At 40.1% G+C, this 16,764-nt stretch overlaps 1 protein-coding gene across 1 annotated transcript in view; it reads left to right on the forward strand.

The window, feature by feature from the left end:
- The window catches only part of rlf (RLF zinc finger), a 74,197-nt gene extending 59,611 nt beyond the window's left edge, over nt 1–14,586 (forward strand). Inside the window, exons 6-8 of the mRNA XM_068011643.1 lie at nt 503–639; nt 3,318–3,459; nt 6,615–14,586. Coding sequence (XP_067867744.1) covers nt 503–639; nt 3,318–3,459; nt 6,615–12,302 — 5,967 coding nt within the window. The 3' untranslated portion in view covers nt 12,303–14,586. The remainder of the gene's footprint in view (nt 1–502; nt 640–3,317; nt 3,460–6,614) is intronic.
- The last annotated feature ends 2,178 nt before the right edge of the window (nt 14,587–16,764 follow it).

The raw sequence follows: 16,764 nt of genomic DNA on the forward strand, positions 1-16,764 counted from the left end.
TACTGAGTTATAAGAAAGACGAAAGAACCTTGTGTTTTTTAGGTTTGAGAGATCTCCTGATACAGATGTGTCAACTAAATAGAATGTAGAAAGGGCAAGTCTGGAGCTTGACTTCAAACTAAATCATGATAGTTGGAAAAATTCACACAGGTTCACATGAAAGGCAACTTTAGGACAGATGACAGGATGTTCTCAAAGGTAATCAACATAAAGTAAAGTAGTGGAGGCAAAAACCCTGGAATCATTTTAGAAACTCTTTTAATGTCTGGGATTGAATGGGCTTCATCTATACCTGTCTTGTGATCTTGCAATATCGTGGTGTAAAAAATTCAAAATGTATTTGGAGAATGACACACTTATTGATGCTGGAACTTCTTCAAATTGGGAAGGGCTGCGTGTTTTGGTTGCCTACTAGGGTTTTGTAATCATTTGAGTTAGTATGTTCAAGTTGGTGTTGCAAAGATTATCCATTCTAATATCTGAAAAATTCTGTTTCTGATAGATTGCACATATTGATTGCAAGGAAGTACTGGATATCATTTGTAATTTGGAGTCTGATGGCCAGGAAAATGCTGCCTTTGTCCTGTGTACAACATTCCTTACCCATCAACTGCAACAGGAAAGTGTCTATTGCTCTTGGTAAGTTTTAGTGTATTAATGCTTTACATATTCAAGTTAGCAGCTTCTTGTGTGTGTATATATGTTCAAACTTGGTCAGGATTGTTACTGAGATTTTGATATGGTGTAATGGCATGTGAAGTGCTTGTTTCTATTGCCTTTGTTTTTTCAGTCATTTCAGTCTTGCATTTTTGGGGTTGCTGGGGGCTGGGTGGGGGTGGTTGCAGATTACAAGTGTTGACTGCAACAACTACCGTGGAATCTCCCTGCTTAGCATAGTGGGGAAAGTCTTTGCTCGAGTCGCTCTAAACAGGCTCCAGAAGCTGGCTGAGTGCGTCTACCCTGAGGCACAGTGTGGCTTTCCTGCAGAGAGATCGACTGTTGACATGCTGTTCTCCCTTCGTCAGATACAGGAGAAATGCCGCGAACAACAGATGCCCCTCTACATTGCTTTCATTGATCTCACCAAAGCCGTTGACCTCGTCAGCAGACGTGGTCTCTTCAGACAACTAGAAAAGATTGGATGTCCACCAAAGCTACTAAGTATCATCACCTCATTCCATGACCATATGAAAGGCACAATTCAACATGGTGGCTCCTCATCAGACCCCTTTCCTATCCTGAGTGGCGTGAAACAGGGCTGTGTTCTCACACCCACACTTTTTGGGATTTTCTTCTCCCTGCTGCTTTCACATGCGTTCAAGTCCTCTGAAGAAGGAATTTTCCTCCACACAAGATCAGGGGGCAGGTTGTTCAACCTTGCCCGTCTAAGAGCGAAGTCCAAAGTACGGAAAGTCCTCATCAGGGAACTCTTCTTTGCTGACGATGCTGCTTTAACATCTCACACTGAAGAGTGCCTGCAGAGTCTCATCGACAGGTTTGCGGCTGCCTGCAATGAATTTGGCCTAACCATCAGCCTCAAGAAAATGAACATCATGGGGCAGGACGTCAGAAATGCTCCATCCATCAATATTGGCGATCACGCTCTGGAAGTGGTTCAAGAGTTCAACTAGGCTCAACTATCACCAGTAACCTGTCTCTAGATGCAGAAATCAACAAGCGCATGGGAAAGGCTTCCACTGCTATGTCCAGACTGGCCAAGAGTGTGGGAAAATGGCGCACTGACACTGAACACAAAAGTCCAAGTGTATCAAGCCTGTGTCCTCAGTACCTTGCTCTGGGGCAGCGAGGCCTGGACAACGTATGTCAGCCAAGAGCGATGTCTCAATTCACTCCATCTTCGCTCCCTCCGGAGAATACTTGACATCCGGTGGCAGGACCGTATCTCCAACACAGAAGTCCTCGAGGCGGCCAACATCCCCAGCTTATACACACTACTGAGTCAGCGGCGCTTGAGATGGCTTGGCCACGTGAGCTGCATGGAAGATGGCAGGATCCCCAAAGACACATTGTACAGCGAGCTCGCCACTGGTATCAGACCCACCGGCCGTCCATGTCTCCGCTTTAAAGACGTCTGCAAAAGCGACATGCAGTCCTGCGACATTGATCACAAGTCGTGGGAGTCAGTTGCCAGCGTTCGCCAGTGCTGGCTGGCAGCCATAAAGGCGGGGCTAAAGTGTGGCGAGTCGAAGAGACTTAGCAGTTGGCAGGAAAAAAGACAAAGGCGCAACGGGAGAGCCAACTGTGTAACAGCCCCGACAAACAAATTTTTCTGCAGCACCTGTGGAAGAGCCTGTCACTCTAGAATTGGCCTTTATAGCCACTCCAGGCGCTGCTCCACACACTACTGACCACCTCCAGGCGCTTACCCATTGTCTCTCGAGATAAGGAGGCCAAAGAAGAAGAAGAATTCAAGTTAGCAGCTTCTTGTGTGTATATATGTTCAAACTTGTTGGTCAGGATTGTTACTGAGATTTTGATATGGTGTAATGGCATGTGAAGTGCTTGTTTCTATTGCCTTTGTTTTTTCAGTCATTTCAGTCTTGCATTTTTGGGGTTGCTGGGTGGGGGTGGTTGCAGTTTGCAAGCTGATTAAATGAAGTACTTATGTTTTGTCTCTGCTTTAAAACAGTAACTGTAGATTATTGTTTCTCTGACATTCCCTCCCCTCTTGAAGGTGTAAATTCTTTACTGGGCTTTTGTTTTATGGTGCCCTCTAGTTCTTCACCCAGCTAGCCATAATTCACCTGTGTGAAGACTGGCACAGGGTCAATGGAGTATTAGCCATGCATAGCATCACAGCTCAGTCTCATCCTATTCTCAGCTGATGTTTGCTATCCAAAGACAGCTGCAGGAACTTGAGTTGATCTTCCTTTTCCTTAACCCAGGGAAGCTAAAGCCAAATGTGACTTGATCGCGGCCATGGTTGAGATTAGTTATCTCGGTACAGGTCAGAAACCAAATCTGGTGTAATTTGATCTGTTTGCTAAGCTTCTCTCTGGGGCAGTTTTATTAAATCATCAGGTGAGTTAACATGGCTTGTTTTGCCATGTTACATTTTATGTTTGTATATTTTGACTCCTGATCAAAATTTGTAACAGTTGAACAAATGCCCTCTATAGTCACATGTGGGTTTATTTCTGTGCATAATGTAGTAGGAGGCAATCACAGGAGAGGCACTGCATGCAATCTTTGTGAGAATGGAATCTAGTTATACTGTCACTTTTGAAATCCAAGTGGTTTCAAATCTGTGAAGATGTACTTGAACAGAAAATGTTTTATTTTCCTTTACCCTAAAGGGAACTCACTCTATTTTGGAGCAAGTTGCAGCGGAGAATGGATCCCTCTTTGGATTCCTTCCTAGAGCGCTGTCGGCAGCTTGGTATTATTGCAAGAACAGTGTACCACATATTCTTCCTTATAAAAGTTATTCAATCTGAAGTAAGTACCCAAAATTGAAAATTTTATTGGAAAACTGATCATGCTTTTTCTTGTAATACTAGTAGTGCCTGCACTTTTAACTGTTGGCGTGAAAACTAACTCCGTATAGTCCTTGCTATTCACCTTACTTCATAAAGTTATGAAGGCTCTTAATCATTTGTATCAATATAGTTTTAGTATATTTCTGTAGCCAATGTTGCTCTTCTTTGATTATATGAACTTGAAATTAGATATGGATTTGTGATAATCTGCCTTTACCCAAAACCTTTCAAATATCATTTACTACATTTGATATTCGAACACAACTGGTAAATTAGTCCAATGATGAGTCGCTTATATAAAATCTAGAGGCTTGTACTCCTAGCTGGCTACCTTATCCTGTCACTTAATTGAAGCTAGATGGGCTTGAGTTGGCTGAAGAAGTTGTGAAGGTATTCTGTAGTCAATGTTTGAGTAAGACTGTCAGAAATGCTTTTTTAGTCAATAGATGACTTTTATCACAACCTGTATGTTCTATGCGAAAAAGTTCCAGCAACTGTCTGTCGTTACGTCAAGGTGGGTGTAATGCACTGTCAATTCAGTCCCATTACTCCACAGGTCATAGCATATTAAAGTTTTCCCACCTACTGGAAATTAGCCAAATTAAACACTTTATTAAACCCCAGAATAAAACCGACCAAATTAGGTATCTTTACACAACAACAAATTAACAATTTATTAATAAACTAAATCTTAAACACTATTGAGATAAACCTATTTCTAAAAGACTTTATAACTACCTACTTCTCTTAACCCTAATGCGTGCGCAAACAAAAACCAACCGTTAACCAGTTTTAAAAATGATGTTTCTTAGGAATAAATAAGTAGATGTGTTGTAAGTCATGGTGACTTTACATTCCCGGTTGGTGAGATGTCCCAGAATAATCAGATGCCACTTGAAGTCTCCAGGAGAATTCGACAAGCAGTCTTTACGGGTTAGGCGTTCAAAGCACTTCGGTTGCAGCGGGTATCACAGTTCTTTCAGCAAGGAGTATAATAACAGGTCTATTTGGATTTTAAAATTGGTAGTCTTTCAGTAGAAACTTTACTGAGAATTCCAGCAAACACAAACAAACAGAGTTACTTCTGAGGCAAAGACCTCTCAGACTTTGGAAGTTTAAAAAAAAAAGGAATCAGCTAGTCCCAACAATACAGAAGTTCTTTTCCCGGGTTTTTCTCTCCTTGGGCAATACAGAGCCTGAAGATAAATATGGATTTTTTTTTTTTCTGCTGAGAGAGAGAGAGAGAGATCCTGAGTATTTCCATCGCTTTCTGTTTTATTTTCAGAGAACCTTCCTTCCGTAAGAACACTTTGCTGGACTCCAGATTAGACTGGTTTTAACCAGTCTTTACACACAGTCAAAAGTTACAATATACCATGTGACCTCTCTCTCCTGCTGTTGTCTAGGAAACAGGTGCAGCTGCTGGCACACTGTGCCCCTTAGTTTTTAAAGGCATACTGTCTTTAAAGAGTCTTAAAGGCACACTGTTTTTAAACAGAGGAGAAAAAAATAGTTCCATGATATTGTCAATACTGTTTGTTTTGGGAAAATACTTTCTGTAACAACTGAGATGGGAGGAATGCACTATTTATTCCAGTCCCACTTCTCCACAGGTCACAACATATATTTAAATTTTCCCACTTACCGATAAGGTAAATCATATACTCTATTTTTCCCAATACTTACATACCGGTTAACCGGGAAAAATAAAGGGATTTGCATTTTAGAGCTCTATTACAAAAGAAAGACAAAAAAACGCAGGTTAAGTACTTGCTAATTCTTGAAGAAAGAGAAGATATGGAAAGATGTCCTTTGTTTTAGTTTGGTGTCCCAAATGCGTATAGATGGCTGTCACTGGGATCGTCCTAGAACAGTTCTTTCCAGGCGATGTTGAAGATCAGATTGGGTAGGCTTTCCAAGAAATGTAGCAACGGAGGTGCCAGATAGGCCTTACAGCAGAAATGCAGCAACGGGGGTTTTAATTCCCTCATATACAATACACAGGGTTTCATCAAATTACAGGAGGAAAGAGGAGACTGACATACTGGATATGCAGGGTTTCTTTTCGAGAGAAAGAAAGAGATGAGCTGGGTTTCATTGGCAGGCATAAACCAACTGCTTTCCAAGCAATTTACACTTCAACTCGCCGGCCAAAACGAAACCATAAACAATGTCACAAGAGACAAGCCTCCTGACCTCAAAATTGTGACCTGTTACTTCTCTGTAAACATCTTCTCCAAGTCAAAACAAGCTCCCCGCTGGTATTTTATCTGAAAACAGGTGCCTTCCAGTAAGGGCTTGTTTACAAGCCATGAAACTTTCTGTTGATCTCTTTTTTAAAAAAAAACACTAAGTTCAGCATCTCTCCAAGTTTCCAGATGAATTAATGTCCATAATTCAACTGTAAGTCCTTAAAAACATATTTTACAAAAATTAGAATCACTCTCTCGTAACATTTCCTTCTGAGTTTTTTTTTTCACTTCATGGATTCTGTCCCCTTCAGTTCCGCCTGGATGCTTGCACATTCACCAATCTTGCTCCCGTTCCTACCATTGCCCCTCTTTCTCTTCCCCCTTCCTCACCAAAAACACCTTAAATTACCTGCTCTGCCTTAAAAATGTACATAATCTAGGTCTTTTCTTCCTCTGGAGAGTTGCTTCCCAGGTAGACTGGATAATTTCCTAGGCTGTGATTTCAGGATGTATAGTACTGGTGTACCGATATGTTTAACAGTCCCCCTCACTGGGATTTTAAATGCTGTACTTAAGAAAATTATACTTTAAAAAAAAAACAGCTGTAGCCTATAAGACATCACAAGCATCTGCCGAGAAGGAGGCCAACAGGTTATCTGCTCTTCGTACTGTTCTGTAATGCATTTTCGGAAACCAGATTGACTAGTTTATGCTGTGCCTCCAAATGAAGCGCTCTTTTTTCTCTTAATGACAGTCTCGTATTTTGGCAAACGTGGGAAATTAGTGGTGAGATATATTCTTGACTCATGCACAATATGGTCTTTTAAATGCATTTTGGTTGAAGTATTATCAGGAGACCCTAAAGTGGTACATTTTTCTTAAGTTAGAAAAGAAATAAACTTTTTTTCTGTTCGTTTCACAGGCAGAAGGAGCTGGTCTCCCCGTTTCCATTGAACTGTGTGTTGGAGCCCTTCGTATTCAATCGAATGACAATGCAGAGATGAAGATTTCCATTTGTAAAACCATTGCGTGCTTGATGCCAGATGACCTTGAAGTCAGGCGTGCTTGTCAACTCACTCAGTTCCTGTTGGAACCCACAGTGGATGCATATCGTGAAGTGGAAAAGCTTTATAAGCAGCCTGATCAAAAATATGATGAGGAAAATGGCCCTATTCCTAATTCATTACACTGTGAACTTTTGTTGGTTTTGAAATCTCACTGGCCTTTTGATCCAGAGTTTTGGGATTGGAAAACTCTAAAACGTCATTGTCGGGGGCATCTGGGAGACCAGGCTGGTGCCATTTCAGAAGATGAACTTAGTGAAGATGAATTGGATGGTAATGAACTTTTTGATCAGATGAGTAAAATCCCACAGACAATAAATGATGGAAGAGAGAAAGATGGAGAAAGTCTTAACAAAAAGAAAGAAAAGGTGATGTCTGAGAGATATTATAGATGGCTTCAAAATATGTTCTTCTGTGTGCTGTGCAAGAAAGATTATGTTGTAGCTAGAATGGTACATCATGCAAAGACTCATATTAGAGATGGAATATTTTCTTGCCCTGTTTGTGCAAAGAAGTTTAAGAAAAAAGAACAGTTTACCCCACACGTAAAGGAACACATAAAGAAACCGAAGAGAGAGAAAAAACAGAAAAAGAAACCAGAAGCAGCTGAAAAATCTTTGCTACCTGCATTAAATGTGAGTGTACCTCCTAAGCAACTTCTTGCCATTGAAGAAGCGAAAGGGTTGGTTAAAAAAGAGGTTGAAGAAAATGATTACATAATCTTCTGCGGAACTGACTCAGTGGAGGAAGAACAAGGTGATGTGTCCAAACCTGAAGTGGATGAAACTGTTGTATCACAGTGGACAGAAAGTTATCCGTGCCCGGGTACGGATTGCTCGAGGTCATTTAAATACTACAAAAACCTCACTGCCCATTTGAAAAATGATCACTTGGACAATGATGAAAATGTAAAGCACTTCCTTGAAATGAATAACAGGAAGGCATTGTGTAAATACTGCCGGCGCCATTTTGTCAGTGACTACCACCTTAAAGCCCATTTAAAGGTACACACGGGATTGCAGCCCTACAACTGCATTCAAATGGACTGTGATGCAAGCTTTCAGGCCTTTGCTGACCTTGTGAAGCACCGAAAACAACATAAAGAATTCCGATCCAAATGTACATTTAAAGGTTGCAACAAGGTTTTCAGTGGGTCTTGCTTGTTGTATCACCACGAAGCTCAGCATTACAGGGAAGCAGCCTATTCCTGCAATTTATCTGGCTGTAAGAAATTTTACTTTTCCAAAAGTGAATTTCAAAATCATCTGCAAACACACGGTATAGTGAGACTGGAAGATTTTGAGGCCAAATTTCTGAAAAAAGAGAGTGACACCGCAGAAGGTCTGGTTGATGATGGTCCTAAGCTTGTGACTGCAGAGGAGAAACTCCGTCCCGTGACTGACAGTTCAGCAGAAAATGCAAATGAGAAGTTGAATGAAATTGCGGAACGATCTTCACAAGGTTGCAGCTATTCTCTGCCCCAAGAAATGGTAAAAAGGGAAAACAAAGTACAGTACAACCCTGATGGTTATTACCCAGCAGTACGAGGTACCAGTGGTACAGATTCAAGTTTTGTCAGCAAGAGTAAATCTGGAAATAGTAATCTGCAGAGTGTTTATTCTGAAAATTTGCTGGTGCCTTTGGAAAAGTTGGCATCATTTAAAGAGCTGAGTGACATTGAGGATATGATGAAAGCAGCTACCCTTCATCCAGAAATTAACAGGAGCCTGGCGAAGCACAAGATCACAACTGGTGGAGGTAGCTTGGCAGACTTAAATAAGCTTGCTTGTGAGATAGATGGCTGTATGATGATGTATGCCTTGCCAAAGGATCTGAAAAAACACATTAAGATCGCTCATCCAAACTACTACAAGGCTAAGAAGCGAATCAGTAAACACAGCAGAGAAGTTCTTAAAGGTTCTGCAGCAAATCAAGTCAAAGTTAAAACTGAAGTGGGACAGCAGGCCTTTGCACCATCGCTGTCGTCATTGCAGGGACAGGAAGGTGAGTCTGTTGTACCTGTGATTGATGAACTTTGTGGAAATAAAAATGTGTTGCTAAAAACTCAGAGAGCCAAGAAGCCCAAGAACAACAGGAATGCCAAGTGGCCTGCTATTTTTAAGGATAATAAGTTTGTATGCTCTCGGTGCTTCAAGGAGTTTTCGAACCCCAAATCACTTGGTGGCCACCTGGCTCGCAAAATAAAATGCCCTTTACTTGCTGAGAATAGTGCAGAGACCACTCCTTTAAAGAGGTATGAGGGCCAGCCTCCAACTGGTGTAAGTTGTGTTGCTGTAGTGCCAACTCTGGAAGAACTTGTAAGGGCTCTGCAGAAGCTGCAGTTAGATGCATCTGAAGTGTTTAGAAATGAAGTGATGGTGTGTGCTTCCACTTTATCCTCACCACCTTCAGTAATGCCTCAGTCTACACCGATCTCTACCAACGATGCTTCTGGTTCCACACCTTCAGGTAATGATTCCCAGTTGCAGCCACCTTCTCAAGAGCTCTTCCAAAGTGATTCATCTCAAGAGGACTCTGGACTCATTAAGCCATTTGTCTGTGACCATGAAGGATGTGCCTTTAAGGCAATGACCAAAGATGGCCTCATCAACCATTATGTTAAAACTCACAAGTACTCTAAGGAGAAGGTTCTTCAGTTAAGCAGGTTTCAACTCAGGTTTGCACCATTCAAATGCCACATCTGCCTAAGAACATTTACAAGAAAAACAAATCTTAGAACTCACTATAAACAAATGCATAGGTTCAGTAAAGAGGACATGCAGAAAGGAAAGTTTTCCTATATAAACTGTGTTTCTGTTCCTAGCAATACAAATCCACAGCTGAATGTGCCAAATATACTAATTAAAACTGAGAATGACAGTCCGCACCTGACTGAAGATAATTTGTGTAGTGCTCAGAATGTCACTGAAAGGCTGTGTTTGCCTGAGAATGCTGGACCTATTAAGACAGAAGAGGGTTGCCTTTGCCCAATGAGTGTTTCTTACCAAACGAAAGACTATAATTTATTTGGGGATGATGAACATGCACACCTTGGCACAGTGAGTGGAAGTTGGCGCCAGACTGGAAGTGATTCAGAGAATACAATGAATGAGTCCTTCACTACTGAAAGAGAATGTTCTGAATCCACAGAATCGTTAAAATCTGAGGAGATACATTTGAACGGTAGTATGGAATCCAGTATGATGCCAGATAGTGCAGATGATTCAGAATCTAAGGAAGAAGGTAGAGGAAGCCGAAGAATTGGTGCTAAAAGTAACTTGTGCTACATCTTGAATAAATACCACAAACCTTATCACTGCATTCTTAAGGGCTGTTCTGCGGCTTTCACTGGCCAGCCGAATTTGATACGCCATTATCAGACTGTGCATCAGTACAACCGGGAACAGATGTGTTTAGAAGATCAAGGGAATGCCAAGAAAGACAATACCAAAGTGAAGAAAATCTTCAAATGCAAATTTGAGGGTTGCACCAAACGCTTCCAATATCCTAGAGTGCTTTTGAGACACTACACTGAAATTCATAAGCTCGCGGGTGGTGAAACTGGGAAGTATGCTTGTAACCAGCCAGACTGTCTAGCCTCCTTTAATGTATATAGCAACCTTAGGCGCCACCTGCAACAAGCTCATGAGATTAATCTTGAAGTCAAAAGAGAGGCTCCAGGTGGCTTAGAGTTTAAGTGCAGTATAGATGGTTGCAGCCGTACTTACACGATCCGCTCCAGCTACTTGCGTCATGTCCAAAGACAGCACAAAGCCCACTATAAGTCGATATTACTTAGGCCGCGCAAGAACTTTCAGTATGACTATACACCTGATTTGGAAAGATGCGACCACAGTCATCTTATTGACGGAGACGCCCATGGGTCAGCATCTACAGTTAAACCTGATTTGAAACTATTTGGGCAGCGACATCTCGCTGATGAAGACAGCTGTGGCTCTGCACTATTGAATGAGCCTAACTTAGAACAAATCAATGCAGAGCATCATACTGATGCAGACAGCAGTGATTTTGAATCAGAGGTTGAGGCTGATTTGGGAAGATACCAAAAGCATCTTGACTCATGCAGTTCAACATTAAAGCTGGAGTCTAACTTTGAAGGTCACAACAGTGGAGATCTTGAAGACAAAGCATACAGAAAAACAGCAGAATTGGAGTCTGGCTTGGAAAAGGGTGTTACTGAACATCACTCTGATGACACAAATGACTCGGCACCACAGGAGGAAGACTCTCAGAGAAATGAATCTTGTGTGGCCTTTGATGGTTCCCTAGTGGATGAGGGTGAAAAGGACCCCAGAAAATTGGGCAGGTGTCATGATTATTTGCTGAAGGGTAAAGACCATGGATTAGCAATGTGCAAAACAGAGGTTTTGAGGGATCAGTTTCCATGTATGGTCGATGACTGTCAAACAGTTGTCCTGAGCCGGCGCAGTGTTTTGAGACACTACAAGATACAGCACAAAATAAGTGCTAAATATATTGAGCAGAATCTTAGCACTCTTCTAGTGTGCAAGAAATACTCTGAGCCATCACACAGTGAAAAATTGGGATCTGATTCACCAAAGCTTCCCAAAAAGGTGATCGCTGAGCAATCAGAGGAAACTCCAGGTTGCAGTGTTCTTAGGCAACAAAATGGAGAAACTGCTTTGAAAACAGAGTTTAAAATTGAACCTGAGCAAGTTGGAGCAGGACAGCAATTGCATAGTTGCAGTGTGGGAAATGGAAACAATGCTATTTCTGATAGTGGCAATATTATGTTTCCTGGGAAATCTGTAAGTAGCAATCCCGCCACAGGGATGACGAACAGAGGTCCAAGCTTCAAAGAAAATGATGCAAATCAGGCTTTCCTACCTAAAAATGGAGGGGTAATTACAAATTTAGCAAAACAAAGTGGGAGCCAAAATGGTTCACTTTTCACTAAATTGAAGCAGCCTTTGAAAAGAAAATCTGAAATGGAGAGACAGTCGCACAGAACAAATTCCACATATTCCACTTTAACACAGGGCTCACTCTTTGGCACCAAAGATGGCCAACAGAGCCAGAATGCGCAGCAGAAACCATTTGACTTAACCACGTATAAGCCTATAGGCTTTGAAGCCTCATTTCTGAAGTTTATTCAAGAAAGTGAAGACACTGAAAACGATGTTGATGAAACATGGCATTGGGAACCGCCTAAACGCTGCAAAAAGTATACTTCACAAAGGAGAGAGCCAGCAATTAACACTGGATCAAAAGAATCGGCAGTGGAAAACTATAAAGAGTACATGGCAGACTGTGACAAAAATGACTCTGCTGTGCATAACAGTTTTGCAGCAATTGAACCTCTAATTTCACCAGGGCCATCTCCATCTTTGGAGAACTTACGAACAATACTGGATAAGGCGCTCACAGACTGTGGAGACCTTGCCTTAAAGCAACTTCATTTTCTTCGCCCAGTAGTGGTCCTGGAAAGGTCTGAGTTTTCCACTCCCCTATTAGAACTGTTTCCAACAAAAAAGAGTGATGAACTCTGTGTGGGAAGTTCATAGAACTATGTGTATCTATTTTGCAAACTGAAATCACTATACTGTAACCTATATAGACTGATGAAAGCAGTGCTGCAGAGAATAAAAAGCGAATACACCTGGAACTTCCATTTGAGAAACGAAACCTTGGTTTGTTCTGGTTTTGTGCATGATTGTGTGTGTATATGGAACAAGTATTAGGGTACTTATCGGGGATTAGTAGTTCTTACTAAAAGAACTTGACTTGAATGTGCACATACTGGTGCTCTTCTGTAATATATTGTACACTACATCTCCTTTATGTATGGGTTTTGAAATAGTACAGTGTCAATTAAATGGCAATTTTTCACAAAAACATTGTACTGATGGGTTTGTACTATAAATTGAATTGTACTGATGCTTTTAGAAAAAACACATTGGTCACCTAATTGATTTATGGGGATCAATATAGTCTTGACAGTTAAGTTATCAATAAAGAAAAGATATTTCTTATGCTGCAACAGAGCTTTGGTTCACCCAATTTTAAGTTACATGTATAGTTTTCACTGGAATATTCTTGCAATCATGTAGGAAATCTATAAATTGGGACAAATACTGTAGCTGATTTTATTTTTGAAGATTTCCACCTGTTTCACTTTTACATGACTTTCTACACAAAAGTTGACTCCAATTTGATCTAAAATGGTCTCCAAAGCTTTATTGCTGTAAATGGAATTCTCCCTTTAGTTTACTACTGTGTAGCATTTCTTTTGTTGTGGGTTCCATTTTCTTTTTTAAATGGATCAAATAGTATTATTGTGTATGTTTTAACGATTTCATCCCAATATTAATAGGTCTTGATATGCAAGGTAAAGTGATACCTTGAAGAAAATGATTGTTTGTTGGGGGTGGTAAGATAACAGGAGGTAAAGTTCTTCCTGTTTTTTGAAGTATTTTGAAGTACTGCATTAATCATTCAACATGAAGTTTTTAGTACGGAATTTCAAATGTTTATCTCAGTCAGGTTTAAGCCTAGAGTGATTTGGCCAGTGCACTGTATTAACCTTCTAGGAAGGTCTGTCAGAAGGCATTTGATGGCATACACTAATTTGAATAAATCAAATGCATTGCAAAACCGACTTTTGAGTGACTTCTGAAGAAGCCATGGTAACTTGGAGTTATTGGGTAGATAATTGTTTCTACTGTGCAAGTTATTTTAGAACATTATGCCATAGATTTTACAACAGAGCTCTTTAAAAATCCATTTCTATTTAAATATTTTTCATGTACTAAATTGGACTAATCTTGTGTACCCCCTGAAGCATAATGAAATTTACTGCATCACTTAGTGACTGCAAATTCTTTGCAGATCATATTGCACCATTCGGTGTTTTGTGATTCCAAAAAAAATACAAAAGCTACATCTTAAAGCAATAGAATTGCGTGTAGTTTTTTTTAAACTTAAGCGTTGCATTTGAGTATAGACTTTCCCATGTGTACGCAGGAGCTTTCATCCAGCAATTCTGGGGAGGAGGGAGAATCCTTAAATGAGAGTGTCTTGGTTTCATTGTTTTTTTTTTAAGTATGAGGTCTCTTGGACTATACTGCTGGGAATTCTAAGCAGTTATAGGTATAAGACACATGGGTCATGGTTAATCCTAATAGTTGGGACTGAAAAGTAATGATTAACTTCAAAAGGATTAAGTAAACTGTGAAGACTTGTACTAGTTAGTTTTTTTTAATTTCCTGATTACAAATGTGATCTTCATGTATATTACACTTTACAGTTGTAAAAACTTACTGTTCCTTTGTACAAATTTGCATGTAGATTTCTATTTTTATCCTGGTTTGTGATAGCTGATAGTATTACCTGAGCTATTAATTTTCCATTGAGTTCATGAGACTACTATTACAGTGTTGAATTGACTCATGCTTTGAAATCCATTAAACTAATGGGATGCAGCCTCGTAAGTTCACAGTATTAAGTTTTGATGGGCAGTCCCAGCAAACCGGGCAGTATTTGTCCTAACATACAGTTCTGTTTACAGTTGTATAGCTTATCTGTTTATGTAACTGTTTTTTAAGTACTACAGCACCAGCTTTAACCAAATGTATTCCAAGTTTCAACCAAAATGTAAGTAGAAATTTTAAGCTTCCCAATGAAGATTGATACACTTAACAAGCATTTTACTTTTGACGTGAAACTGAGCTGAGCGCTTTATTTTACAGCACCTTAAATAATAATGCAACAAATTTCAGGCAGACCTTTTCTCTGTTGAACTTCCCCATCTAATTATCTCCTTACTGTAAGATGCCAGAATCATCATGTCTCCGTTTTCTTGCTGATTTCACTGCTAATAAAGTTGCCTAACATACAAGGTTAATGAAATCCAGGTTCTGCTATTGTATATAATATGACAATGCAACAGTTGGATTTTCTGTTAACCCATTCTGCTTAAATAAGCCACAGATGCTTTGTTTAAAATGGATAACTTAATCTTGGGGGCAGGACAGGGGGAAAAGATTGAAATTGTTCCTTAATTTTGACAAAACATGATCACAAAATAGGAAAACTTGTTTTGTTCAAATTATTTCTCTTTTCCCCCCCCCCCAAAACATAAAACTATCAAAAGGAAGAAAAGGTGATATTTCAACAATTAGGACCTTATGTTTTAATTACTATCATATTGGTATGTGATTGCAAATTAACAGGTAAATTTAAATGGGTGTAGTGTTGCACACAGTAAGTCAGAGAATGTGATCATTCTGCCCTTATGGCTCTTCTCTTCCCTCCCTCCCTTTTGTCTTCTCTCCTTAAGTCTTTAACTTCTCTCTCTGTCCTCTTCTACTTTTTTGCCTTTACTTTTTGTAGTGGGTGGCATGGCGGTGGTGGAAGAAGCCAGCCATAGCTGTCAACTACATATGGGGTGCAGAATGTATGCTCAGCGACTCCTTTTCCGTCAGTTTCCTCAATCACTTGCAATTTCCACTACTCATTCCTTTTCCTGCCACTTTTGTTGTTGTTGACATAATTAAATCAAGAAAGCATTCTTTCTCTCCATCACACTCTTATGTTGGCCTTTGTATGGGTGTTGCGTTCTGATTTGTCTCCTTTATTTCCTTCCCCCACACGTCTTGTATAAAACCTTTCAAAGTAGAATCTAAAACCAAAGCTATAACAGGTATATAATCAAATGTCATTTTTCCTCTCGCGCTCCACCTTTTTTTAAAAAAAAAGGGAAGCAACTGGAATAAGTCACAGTAATACCTGGTGTCTTCAAAATATTTTTCACACAGAAATGTGATCATTCCCCCTGTGTTGTAGAAGGTAACAAACTGAAGGAAATTATTACTTCCTCTGTTGCTAGACTATCTATCTTTGTGAGAAGCCTATAAATTATAATACCAAGCTATTCTCAAACACTATTCAACTCTAAAATTAACAAAATAAAACATTGACATTTTTGCATTTTGTAACTTTCTGAATTTTGCATTTAATGTAAAAATCCCATCTGCATGGTATCTAATATCTTAACTGAGATTTGTCAGCTTCAGGGACACAGTGGAGAGTAAAAGCTTCAACAATTGCCTTTCATCCTTCTGGTTAAACCAATACACTATTGTTCATTCTTGCCTCAAACTATAGGTGAACGCAATTATCTCCGCAGTCTGGCCATACTGGGTTTTTATTTGAAGGGAGGATGGGTGGGGATGTTCGAATTTGGAGCATAATCATGTGAGATTGCTACAGCCCTTCATAGTTTGTGGAGCATTGTTCTTGATAATTCTGTCTTGGATGCCCAGTCTGAATGTTGGAAGTTGCCTCTGATCAGGAGTTAAAGTGTAACTGATTTTCGAATATCAGTTATTGACATCAGTTTGGATCCCAGGCATGGGAAAGACATTTGGGAGCAGAGTTCATGACCCATTCAACAAGCTGTTTTCCAGGACTACCAAAGCAGCTGAAAATGTGTAAAACGAACCTAACCTCCTGACTGACCTTGTTCCATTGTCCTTCAAGATAGTTCAAATAGATAAACAAGTACTCAGCAACAACTTAAAACAGAACATGCTGGAAATACTAGCAGGTCTACTAGCATCTGCAGAGGGAGAAACAGAGTTAATGTTTCAGGCCAATGACCTTTCCTCAATGATTATTGACCTGAAATGTTAACTCTGTTTCTGTCTCTACAGATGCTGCCTGACCTGCTAAGGATTTCCAGCATTTTCTGTTATTTCAGATTCCCAGGATCTGCAGTATTTTGCTTTTGTACTCAGAGTTGATTATCTCAAGGTGTCTGGAAGGAACATTATCCTAAACTGCTGACCACCCAAACTTCCTTTCCTGGTTCCCATGTTATCTGATATCGTTAACAGGTTCTGTTCTTCTCTCCTTCAAATCTGCCATCCTCACCCCTTCAAAAAAAAAGCTCTTGACCCCACCAGCCCATCTCCAACCTCTTCAAAGTTCTTGAATATGTTGCTTCTGAAATCTATACCCATCTTT

Source organism: Heterodontus francisci, chromosome 31 (genome assembly GCF_036365525.1).
Source record: "Heterodontus francisci isolate sHetFra1 chromosome 31, sHetFra1.hap1, whole genome shotgun sequence".
Classification (NCBI taxonomy): domain Eukaryota; kingdom Metazoa; phylum Chordata; class Chondrichthyes; order Heterodontiformes; family Heterodontidae; genus Heterodontus; species Heterodontus francisci.